The sequence below is a fragment of the Corvus moneduloides genome, chromosome 6 (genome assembly GCF_009650955.1).
Source record: "Corvus moneduloides isolate bCorMon1 chromosome 6, bCorMon1.pri, whole genome shotgun sequence".
Lineage (NCBI taxonomy): Eukaryota > Metazoa > Chordata > Aves > Passeriformes > Corvidae > Corvus > Corvus moneduloides.
The window spans coordinates 9,663,267-9,674,949 of record NC_045481.1 but is presented as its reverse complement, the minus strand read 5'-3'; the positions used below and the strand labels follow the sequence as shown (position 1 = coordinate 9,674,949).

General features: G+C 40.3%; 2 protein-coding genes across 3 annotated transcripts in view; one reads left to right on the top strand and one right to left on the bottom strand.

Annotated features, from left to right (window-relative positions):
• Window positions 1-612: 612 nt before the first annotated feature.
• On the bottom strand, window positions 613-5,198 carry ATP5MPL (ATP synthase membrane subunit 6.8PL). Of its 2 annotated transcripts, none has more exons than XM_032113252.1 (4): window positions 5,096-5,198; window positions 3,372-3,495; window positions 1,682-1,702; window positions 613-813 (listed from the first exon to the last, which is right to left on the bottom strand). In XM_032113252.1, exons 2-4 carry the CDS (start codon window positions 3,493-3,495, stop codon window positions 788-790), a joined length of 171 nt encoding a protein of 56 aa, XP_031969143.1. In that variant the 5' UTR covers window positions 5,096-5,198; the 3' UTR covers window positions 613-787. The 2 variants fall into 2 exon arrangements, with proteins under 2 accessions (XP_031969143.1, XP_031969142.1); XM_032113251.1 differs by having other exon boundaries at window positions 5,045-5,137.
• Window positions 5,199-6,956: 1,758 nt separating this feature from the next.
• The window catches only part of TDRD9 (tudor domain containing 9), a 70,177-nt gene continuing 65,450 nt past the window's right edge, over window positions 6,957-11,683 (top strand). The window contains 1 exon segment of the mRNA XM_032112777.1: window positions 6,957-7,216. Coding sequence (XP_031968668.1) covers window positions 7,065-7,216 — 152 coding nt within the window. The 5' untranslated portion in view covers window positions 6,957-7,064.

The window sequence follows — 11,683 nt, the reverse complement described above, 5'->3', positions numbered from 1 at the left end:
AATGTTTGTGCTCATACCAAGTGCTGCCAGTACATGATTTCATTATTCCCTTTAAATTTTGATATTTTTGTAAGCTCCAATGGCAAATAAAAGTCCATGTAATACCAGTTTTCTTATACAATATGGGCATGTTATTACTTATTCCTTTGCAAAATTTGTGACTAAAGAAAAAGCCTTTCAGAATAATTCCTTAGCTCTATTGAATATGAAGAACAAAAAAATATAATTGTGAATAATGCACTTTTAAAAAATATCTGTAAATGTTTTCCATGGTGTTTTCATAACAATAAAACCTTTGCTTTTAAACCTTGCAGAACTAAGAACGCTTTAAAAAAACATAAGGTTTGGGATATAATTTTTGGTACCTTGATTACTGCACCACAAGTTGACAAAAAGCTGGGAATTAAGTCCTCATACTTGGCATCCTATTAAATGACATTTTAAAAGTAAATAGCCAAAAAAGCTATTATTAGGGAGAAAAAAGGAATCTAATTCTATGAAGAAGTTAAGTTATAAAGATTTGGTCCCTTTTAAAGTACTGTTGAAAAAGTTTAACATGGTACTTAGAAGAACTGTAGAACTTATTCTAAAAATTAGGTTAACACTGCAGTCCAGCATATATTCAACATCTTTAATTACTTTTTGCTCAATGGATTTATTCTTTTTCCAATTACAGCAGATGGATCAGGTACAGTTCTAGCATTAATTTCCCTATGGTTGTAACTTGCTTCATCTGCAGTAGAGATGAGGAACCACCAAATTCATATTCCAAGAAGAGAAGAGATCTTTAATGATGGCCAGAACCAGAGGACTCTGAAACAAAGACACAATTTAGAGTGTTGGAACAGTAGAGCAAATCAATTCAGGAATGTAGTGCAGGTCCTAGAATTGACAACTGTACTTACATCTGAGCACAAGAATTGGCTATTCAAATACAGCAATAACCTCAGAATGTATATGGAAGTAAACTTAGCAAATATTAAAAATCCTCTTTTGCAAGTTTTAAAGCACTATTACAGTCAAACACCCATTCTTCCTTGGTTTTGTTATGGTTCTTCCATAAGTGAGGTTTATTTACACTATTATTCTAAGCTTACTAGGCAGTATTTTCTCTAATTGCACGTTTCAAAATGCAAATAATGTTTGCATGTACAAATTCAACTGGGAGCAAATGGGTTCTCTCTCATGGTCCAAAAAGTGAACTGAGATACAGCAGTTCATAAAAAAGTAAATTCCAGTGTGACGTCAGAAGAAACTGTCCATAAATACCTAAACACTACTTTATAAAGATACAAAAATACAAATCCAAAACACAAGTTTATACTTTCTAGTTTCTTGACAGCTAAAATAGCAGGTACTCTTGAAAGTATGCTGATTTAAATAATTCCATTAAATGGTTGTTACTATTATTTAAAAAAATTCCTCACCCACACAGTCAAGATATAAAACTTCCATTCTACTCCTAGAACCTACACAAAAGACGATTTATGTGCAGATTCACAGATGTTTCTAGCTTACAAAATCATCAATACAACCAAAATTACTCATTTTGAAGTAGTCTTTAAACATTTGCTAAATCTGTAACTTAAGGCCCAAACTTATGTAATGTAAAATATTCTGAGCTAATTTTTACTGCACTCATTTAAAAATTACACCAAGGTATTAGATATCTAATACTTACTATTTCCTGCTGATTTTTTGCCTGAAAAAAAAAAGCAAAAAAAAAAAAAGCTGAACAATGACAGTTAAAAATATTTTTCCTGTTTACTTTTTATAGATGAATTTTAATTAGTTTTTTATTATTACTAGCTTAAACAAAAATTGTAAGTGTACAACATATACTTTCCATGGTACATCTCTGTAAACATTATACTGATTTTCAAAAGTTGTTTGTTTTTAATTAACCAAGACTCCATGCATTTAGAAATTATAAGCATCAAGACTACTACTACAATTCAAAAGAAATATCTACAGAATGCTACTATTTTACGTAATATATGGATATATATACACACAATATATGGATGTAAACTGAAGTGAAATGTTTGCTTTAAAATTTTCTTTTGTATTTTACATTCCCATTGTAATTGTTCACCTAAAATACTGATTTATGGTGATCAAAAATAAAATTCTTTGTAATGAAAATAGGTGTAAGAGAGTGTACAATCTCCATCTTTGGAAATACTCACTTAAACTATGAATAAGGTGATAAACAACCTGATGTAACTTTGACCTAACTGCTTTAAGCACTGGTTTGGACCAGGTGAGCTCAAGAGGTCCCCTCCAATCTAATTTATCCTAATTTATTCCATTATTTGCAAAATTGTTCCCCAAGTGCAGAAAGGGCTACAGCTATAAAAACTATTTTTACTTCCAAATAAAGCTTAGCATACAAGTTGCCATTTATCCAGTTTTTTTGGCCCTCAAAACCTGACACCAGGACATTTGTCTAAGTCATGAATTAAAGTAGCATGACACAAACACAAATTTGGAATAGTCTGTCCATTTTGAACTCTCCATGAAATAAAAGGTTAAAGCAAAAGTTAAATTTTTCCTTCCTCTCTACCTCAACTACTCATATTTACTAAATAGTCATTAATACTCATTAAGCTCAACTACTTATATCTACTTAAGCTTGTAAGTGCAGTGTATCAGTTTTGGAATGCTACACATTATTTGGACAAAGCTACAGAAATGCTGAGGTAATATCACTCAGCTGTTCCCACAGCAAGGGGTTCCTTCCTCTGTAAACTTTGTCTACAACTTAAAACACTTCATTGTTCATGACAGTCAGTAAAGGGTTTGACTTGGGATTTTTTTAACATAGCCTAAATTGACAAACAGGACCTTTAAGACACCATAAACTGTTGCACCCTTCTGCTTTAAGGGACCTGGCCCATTCAAATTCAGTATTTTTATATTAGATATCCTGTTTCTTTCTCTGAGAAAGTCATCCAGTGTCACCAAGTAACACACATTCTCATGTTCAGTGATGTAGATCACATTTTGAGGTGCCATCATCCTAAAATACACTTTCACAAGTTCATGTGAAAAAACCTTTTAAAAACTATTTATTTTCAAAATCTTGAGCAAGTAAGTTAGATCTGCATTTTAAAAATCAATTCCTACATTACCTGATCTTCATAATGTAGGCACAATTACACTGATATTTGAGTATTTTTGATAGTGGAACCTTCTACAATGAGCATTTAAAACATCTAAATTTTTATAGCAAAGACCTGGCCCTAAGTAAGAGTGTTAATTTCTTATTTGCTGGGTATCTTCAACGACTGATTTTTGTTAGGGGTATTCTCGTCTATAAACCTGATCTATAAGGTAACAGCTAATGAAGACTATAATGTGTAACTTACCCCCATATGAAATCTTGTAGTAGGCATAACTTGTTAATGCTATACCAACCCATATTTCTTGATAAACAGTGGAGAAGTAGAATTTCATGGGTCTCCATGACTTTGGAATCATGGCCTGCACCATCTGAAAATTATAAGAAGTTTTGTCATGTAAAGTTTTGCAGCTGTATTCTTACCTGCTGGATTTTTAACATACATACACTCCTGATACGTATCAGCAGCAGTTTACAGGTTAAAAAAAAAATCCCCAAGCATGCCAAAGTACTTATTCCAAGGCAAAGAAATGAAAATTCAGAGTTAAAGTTACAATTTATGGGCTAACACAAAAAAACAATATTAAAATTACAGCTGATTAAGGGGTTCAAAGATGAGTCAACAGAACATTTACAGAGCAGCAATAGCTAGACTTCTCTCTGCCTATCAGTGACAGCTTTTTCTTAATGTTTCTAGATTTCCTCAGGAGGAAGTCTCATTCCAGGTAAGCCAGAGAGGCTCCTTCCTTGCACTACCAATTTATCTTCCCTCCCTTGCAGCTGTCTCTCCCAGCATGGTAATTTCTACTCAAAATAGCAAAATAAATTATGTTAAGCTAATGAATTTATGCTTTATCATGACTATTTGACTTTCAAAATACACCCCAAGAGCAAGAAACCTGTCAGTGTTGGTGTTTTTTTTCCTTTCCATGTAGCTTTGTTAGACAAAGAGAAAAATTACAGGTTTTAAAATAAAGCTTATCCTAATTCCCATAAATGTTAGTTCACATTTGCACCACACTGCACTGAGATGCCCCATGTTCTACTGTCTTATGCACAGCACTTCACCCAACAGTCACTGTTTATGCTTATTACAACCCAATAAAGTGAGCTATGCACACATATAGACAGTGTACAGTAAACCAGAGACCGAGGAAAGAAAAGCAGAGTTAAACTTCTCTGAGGTAATGCTCCCTTGCTTGTCTGCTGTTACTAAATGTAAAAGCATCGTTTGGCAAGCCTCAAAGAGAAGAGGAACAAGGGCAGCCAGTGTCAAAACAACTGGAAAAATGTAGGTTCTTCTTAAAGAATGAACGCAACTTTGAAGCAATTAATGTGTAATTACGGACAAACCCACATTTATCTCTGTTTATGGACAGTCATTTCAATCATTTATTATTGTGGCAAAAGTTCCTGAAACACCTTTGTGCTTTCACCAACACTATTAAGGACACTGCTCACCTAAATTTCCACTGTTTGTAGTTTCAAATGAACAGTAGACTACAAACAGTCACTCTGCTATAGCAGAATATCAAGACATACTAACAAACAAGGACATTGAACAGAACAGGAAAGCAAGATTTCCCCACCGCTGCAAAACACAGGGAATAAACAGTGCTGTTTCCACTTAACACCGTGCTAAAGCCCAGCAGAGACTTCTCCCCAAAGCCTGCACTGGCGCGACGTCGTTCTGTTTTTTTTTTTTTCTGAAATCTACCCGGAACAAGGCTGTATTTGCTGCCTCCTTGACCTCCCCGCCACAAGCCCCCCGCAGCCCGGGGCACCTGCGGCCCGCCCGAGGCCCGACCCGCTGCACGGGGTCGGGCGAGTAACGGCCAAGTTCCAGCGCCACGGGCCGCATTCCTTTTCTCCCTTCTTCCCTTCACACCTGAACCAGCGCTGCCCCCACCCGAGACACACCCGAGCGGTGCCCGCCAGGACCCGGCCGGGGCTCGCCGGGCCCGGACCCACCGTGCCAGGGGAGCGGCGAAGGTCACACTCGGGAAAAGGGACGGGTCCGCTGCCGCCGCGCGGTGCGCCGGGAACGGACGCGCGGCGAGCGGGGCCAGCAGCGCCCCCTATGGCCGCGGAGGACCAGAGCATCTCCGCGCCGCGGCGGTGCCGGCCCCGCTTCCTTCAGAATCGCGGAATAGGTCCGGCGGGAAGGGACCGCAGTGAGGCACCTGGTCCAACCTGCCTGCTCAGGCGGGGTCATCCCAGAGCACATGGCACAGGATTGTGTCCAGACAGTTCTTGAATATCTCGAGTGAGGGAGGCTCCACACCTTCTCTGGGCAACCAGTTCCAGTGCATGGTCACTGCACAGTGAAGTTCTTCCTCATGTTCAGGTGGAACTTCCTGGGCATCAGTTTCTACCAGTTGCCTCTTGTTCTATTGCTTGGCACCACCGAGAAGAGCCTGGCTCCATCCTCTTGCCACCCTCCCTTCAGACACCTATATATACTGATGAGGTCTCCTCTCAGTAGTCTCTTCTCGAGGCTGGACAGGCCCAGCTCCCTCAGCCTTTTCTCATAAGAGAGATGCTCCAGTCCCCCAGTCATTCTCTGTTTTCCTCCACTGGACTTGCTCCAGGAGCTCCACGTCCCTCTAGGACTGAGGAGCACAGAACTGGACACAAAACTCCACATTCACCTCTCCAAGCCTGAGCAGAGGGGCAGGATCACCTCCCTCGACCTACTAGCAGTGCTCTTCTAATGCAGATCTTCACCTCAGTCCTGCTTCCCAAGAACATGCACAGCAGGACAATGCCGGGAAGGGCTTCTGACAGTCTATGCAGTGTATCCCTTAGGGAAGAGCTTGTCCCGGAGGAGTGGGAGGCACCCGCTGGGCCGTATTTAGGAGATCTGCGGCACCCATATGCCTGGCAGGCTATTTCCTCCAGGTGCCGGGAAGGACTGGGTGACTGGAATTCCAGAGCTGTGCTCGGGCATTGTTCTGTGGGGTGAGGGGGGGAATGACCGCCCAGGCCTCCCATGGCTCTGAAAGGAAAGCAGAGCTCCGATCGTTTTTGTGTGTGTTAAAATGCTTTAGTGGGATCATAGACTGCATTTACTTTCCTACTGAGGGATTTGCATAATCTGCAGGTGTATACATTTGCTACATATGAGCTTTGTCACACAGGGCAAGACTTCTTGGATTTTACCTGGGGTTTTTTTGGATTTAATATAGGAATAACTTACAACTTATGTCGATGAAATACTACGTGTATCTCACCTATTTCATTTAGAACTTTCAAAACCGCTTGAAATTTTAGTGAGGAAAATCCTCTTCTTTAATTTACGATTTTGAGGCTGATACATTAAGCAGCCAGGGGCTCTAGTATCCTTATCTCTCTACATATACCCTAGATTTGTATTTACCTGACAGTAACAGTTCTAAAGCAGCCCAATACCTGCACTGGATCAGGTACTCAGTGTAGAGAAAATAAATCCGATTAGACAAAGTAAGGGGCTACCCTGTGTTTGTGTTGGTTTTCGTTATTTATTTGATTTAACAAATTACACACAGATGTTTGCAGTTATTTCAGACGAGGGGATGACCAGATGAAAGGGAAATTCAAGTGACACACGTTTATTTTAGCTCCTATTCTTCTTTTGAAATTTATCCAATAGGGATGACAGGCTTTAGTGTTCGACCGTCCAGTATACTTCTGGTCTGCGTCTGTATGTCCTGCCTTTCTAAGCAAGCCTTTAAAAAGTTTTGGGGGTCGGTTTAGAGGAATTCAGCCCGCAGCCACAGGTGAATTGGCTGGGAAGGGAGGGCAGATCCCAGCCGGGAGCGCTCCGGGCGGGGGCGGGGTCGGGCGGAGGGCGGGAAGGCGCGCACGTGCCGGGAAGGGCGCTGGCGCGGGACCGCGTGCCGGGAGCCGCCATCCGCCGCCATCCGCCGCCATCCGCCGCCATCCGCCGCCATCCGCCGCCATGCTGCGGAAACTCACCGAGAAGCAGAGCCGAGACTGGTTCACCATCGGCGGGGCCGTCAGCGCCGTCGAGCTCCTGGACCAGGAGGGGCGGCTCGGCCGCCCTGGCGCTTCCCCCCGCCACCCCGCACGGGAACCACTGACGGCTGCGGGGTGAGTGCGGGGCGCTCTGCTCTTGATGGCCTCCCTCTCTCAGCTGTGTGCCTGTGGCTTCGGTGTGCCGGGCATTCTCCAGAGTCAGGGCAGCCTCCTCTGGTTCCCCTGCTCTGCGTGGGCCCAGCATGTGCAGTTGTTGGATTCCAGCCTCACACCCCCGGTGGCGTTTGTGGTTGATGTATTTTTGTGCGTTTAATACTTAATGCTATTCTCTGATTTGCTATTTAGCTCTGTTGTCTCCATCATCATTAGGTGTGTTGCGTGTAGGGTTTGCTTTCTCTGAAGTGCATTAGCACTGGTGTGCAGCTGTACCTGGTCCTGTTGAAAAACTGTATTAGACTCAGTTTATTCTGATTCAGGTGCATTAACTTAAAATTTTATCAGTGGCAAGTGACAAATGAGATTCCCGAGTTCGTTGCTCTTGTGACCTAACTGAAGCATTTAAGTTACCAGAGTAAAGCAAGGCAGAGGTATATTGATATGTTGCTCCTTATGCATTACTCTCAGATGGCAGAGTTTACAGGCAACGAGAAGTGTATGTGTTTGCATAGCAGCCACGTACATTTAGTTTTTATTGGAGTCCGGATATTGAAATTCAAAAATTACTTTCCCCTCCTGAACGGTGCCTGGGCTGTGGCAGTGCATACTAATCTTGGTATTTAGGCCAGGTGTGGTAGTGTATCTGTGGTTGCCATAGAAAAGTGTTTTGTATGCACTTCCACATAGTAAAGTATTTTTTTGAAATGAGCTGGGTATACGCTCTAGAGTGAGTATTTTGGGTTTTATTTTTCCCTGTGTGATGCACAGCAGTAGAGGTTGCAGTATTTCAGGAACTCTCTTAAAAGGTGTACATAGGCATCTGAGAAAATGAACTTTTTGCATAACATCTTGCTATCAGGGAATCTGATATTTCAGCAGAGACTGTTTAGGCTATTGGTGTTAAAGTTACTTCTGTGAATGTGATTCCTCAACTCGGTATGCAAAAGGTGTTTGTGATTTCTCAGTCTTCATTTAGGTGACATTAGCATTTCTGTAGTACTTACGAAGTGTTTGACAAGAGATTCTTGGACCCAGCTGAGCACTAAGCCACAAAACCTATTTTGTACATTTCCCGTACACAGGAGAAATGAGCAAGATTCATCAAGCCTTGTGTGCCTAGGCAGAGGCAAATCTTTATTGGTTGGACAGATACCTCTTCCCACTCACGAGTATTAGCAGATAACCTAATTGTAAGTTTGGCAGTTGTGTTAGTAGGGAAAAATTATTTTTACAGGTTTGGGTTTTTTTTTCCCCCACGTCCAAGGGGGACAGAGGTGATATGCATCCTAAGTGACCTTGTGTAAGTGTGGACAGAATTTCTTACCGATAGCTATAAAATCTTTGAGCATAGGTGATGGGTGTATGTGTGTGCTGCCACAGAATGCAAGGAATCTCTATGAGAAGCTGTGTTTGCTTAGGTGTGTTTTGTTTCCATGCATATTTCTGTTTCACAGCTCTCTGTAATACAGGGAATGTGCTTACATTTAGAGTGTTTTTGCAAAACTTGAAGTCTCTGTAGGAGGTTTAGGTTCAAGTGGTTAGAAGGAAAGGAAATGCTTGTATTTTATTCACTGACTTCTTAAGAGTTAGAAGAGCTGAAAACAAAGTAATTTCTCCTTGTTTGTTGAGGCTGCTTGTAGCATAATTGTCTATTTCCTTCAGAATTCTTTATTTGTTTCTTGGGAAAGTCAAAACCAAAGTTATTCTGACTTTTTAAATACTTACTCGTATTTATTTGAAATTAGATTTACATTTACTGATGGAGACTTGTCTGCCTATCACTGTTGTCTGAATTTATACGTAAGAATGCATGGGTTTAATGCCAAATTGGTAATAACAGGTGTGTTATTGTACACAAGTGTGTGTATTAAGTAATATTTTACAAAAATGTTACTGCGATTGTTTAGTGGGATCTAAAAGCCTCATGTCTCCCTTAAAAAGAGATGTGGAATGTGTTCTCTTCCTTTACCAGTGATGCCTCATTTTCCAAGGCTTTTAAGATTATTTTGCTTCCTGAACTACCTCTAGAATAGCAGTGTTAATAATTGAGGTTGTTATGTAAAGGTAATAGAAATAGAAACCACAGAAATTGTGGCTGGAAGTTTGATCGTTAAATAGCTCATTGATTAACTTTTTAATTCCTTTGATTATGTGTGACTGAAAGAGAAGAAATTTAGATCCTTAAATCATTCCTTGTTATCAACACAATTGTGTTCACATTAAGACAGTTAAAGGCTTAAGTGTGGGAAAGGTGGTTATTCTTTCTTTTATTTCCTGCATTTCATAGGTGTACATTCTCCAAGTTAGCACCTTTTTGAAGCTAACTTATTTGGCTGGAAACACTGCATGCTGTTTGCTTTGCTTGACACTTGTGCAGGTGGGAGACACTGCTGTCCTTTGGAATTACTACCACTCACCTTTCTGTTACCAGAGTGGTTTGTGTTGGCTGCCTGCCTATTTCAGAAATACCTGCTGGCTCAGTGTATGGGACAATGTAGTTTCAGAACACCTCATGCAAATTGCATAGGGCATAAGTAAAAAATACTTAAAGAAGCAGTTGTAGAGTTCTTGGACAGTGATCTCCCACAGGGTAGTGGTGACTGGCCAGCAGTCTTACTCCTGTCTGATGTAGCTGATAGGGTAAGCATTAATCCTAGAAAATGGCTTGTCTCAGCTGGTGAGCTGAGGAACAGATTTTCTTGGCAGCATATTGCAGTAAACCTAAGAGATTTCTTTAAAATATGTTTAATATTTTTAGTTTGGCTTCTTGCTCTTACACCGTTGCTTCTTCTATGCTTTTCTGTGCTTTTTAACTAGAGTATATAACAATTTGGTCAGGAGGAAGTGCTTGTGCTCCACAAAATTACCCCCCCACATTTCAGTATTTGAAGAAATGGACAAAGTGAGGCCTTAGAGGATGGCATTTTCTCAGCTGGTGGATAATTTTTTTTCTCTACCTTGTGCAGTTTTCCTTTGCTTTCTCCTCCTCCTTTCCCCCCAAGTGTGGACACTAGAACTGGATGCAGTAGCCTCATTAAAACATCCATATAAAAGTAGATGAACCTTTTTGTGTATTTGCTTGGCATTGTATAGGGATTTAACATTGAATTAGCTATGATGCCTGGCTTTATTTTTAAACTATTATGCAGCAACTGCCTTTTACAATATGGTGTAGTGGATAGTCCTTGTTTCTGGACTTAGAAAACTGCACTTGCTCATGTTAAAGTGAAATTGAAGTTTACGAAGAATAAATGAGTTGTATCTGGGGTTATCTTGTGGAGTTGTTTTTGTTTGTTTTCTGTACCCATTTTTGGTGATCATTAAGGTAAGTGGATCTTCCATGGTACTGGCCTTCCATTTTCCATGAACTAAAATTTGTAAGCCTCGTTTTTAGAGGTTTTTTTTACCTATTTTCCAATAGAAAGCTGTGAGGATACCATTTTAAGAAATAAATTTAAGTGAATTGCCATTGCAGGAATCTTGCATATTTGACCTCTTAAAAGCTATCTGAAACCAGCATTATGGATGTTAATTCTTAGAGTAATACTAATTCTGCCAATGCCTTTTAAATACTGGGTACCTGTTAACCTCCTTCATGTAGAAAAGGTACTTGACATTTAATACTTGGGAGAGTTTCATCACTGAGGAAAAATCTTTGAATCCATTGCTGCCCTCATGCAGGGATTAGATTAGAACTTCAGGAGAAGAATCTCCAGCTCCTGGTGGTGCATCAGTAGGGCAAAGTTTAGAACAGGGGTTTTGTTATTAATCCACAAACTGACAACTGACAAGAAGAGGGCCAAAAGTTCGTAGCAGCTCTGAGTGCAGATTCAACGAGTTTGCACATGCTTTTGAAGCTTTGTGTATTTAGTTTATGGGAAGTGGAGGGACTAGTTACTTTTGGCATTGAGCTGCAGATTTTTTTTTTTTTTTAACCTGTTGGAAGTATTTTGCTCTAGTCCTCCAGTGCTTTGTCCTTCAGGTGAATGTAGGAGTTCTCATTGTTTTATCTTCTGTGTATATGATGTTTTACTTTCCTACATGAAATGTTCTCTGTATCATAAGCTTTTCAAAGGTTTTCTTAAACAGTGTTTTTAAAAAGATTTAAAGGTGTCTAGTAAAAGATTGTGCCGTTTGTTATCCACTTCATGTTGCATTATTAGTAAATTCTTTCTGGAGTGGGAGATACAGCTGTGGAGCGTAAGATGCCCTGAAGTTGTGTTACTAGCTCGATGAAATCTGAATGTCTTCTTCAGTATGTCTGAAGAAAATACCAGAAGAAGCAGTTTTGTTCATGAAATAGTGTAGTCTGTGCATTGGGCCATGTGAGTCTTGCCCATTTTTTTCTGATCAGGCAGACAGATTAAAAGGAAACACGGAGAAGAAGAGGTTATGTAAGACGTAAAAACGCATTACATACAGTGA

Excerpts from the sequence above, each read along its gene's own strand:
- ATP5MPL (XM_032113252.1), bottom strand. The coding sequence starts at position 3,495 with ATGGTGCAGGCCATGATTCCAAAGTCATGGAGACCCATGAAATTCTAC. Across the intron at positions 1,703-3,371 it reads CTACAAGATTTCATATGGGG|GCAAAAAATCAGCAGGAAAT; the intron begins GTAAGTTACACA and ends TTTTTTTTTCAG. Across the intron at positions 814-1,681 it reads CAAAAAATCAGCAGGAAATA|AGTCCTCTGGTTCTGGCCAT; the intron begins GTAAGTATTAGA and ends TCTTTGTTTCAG.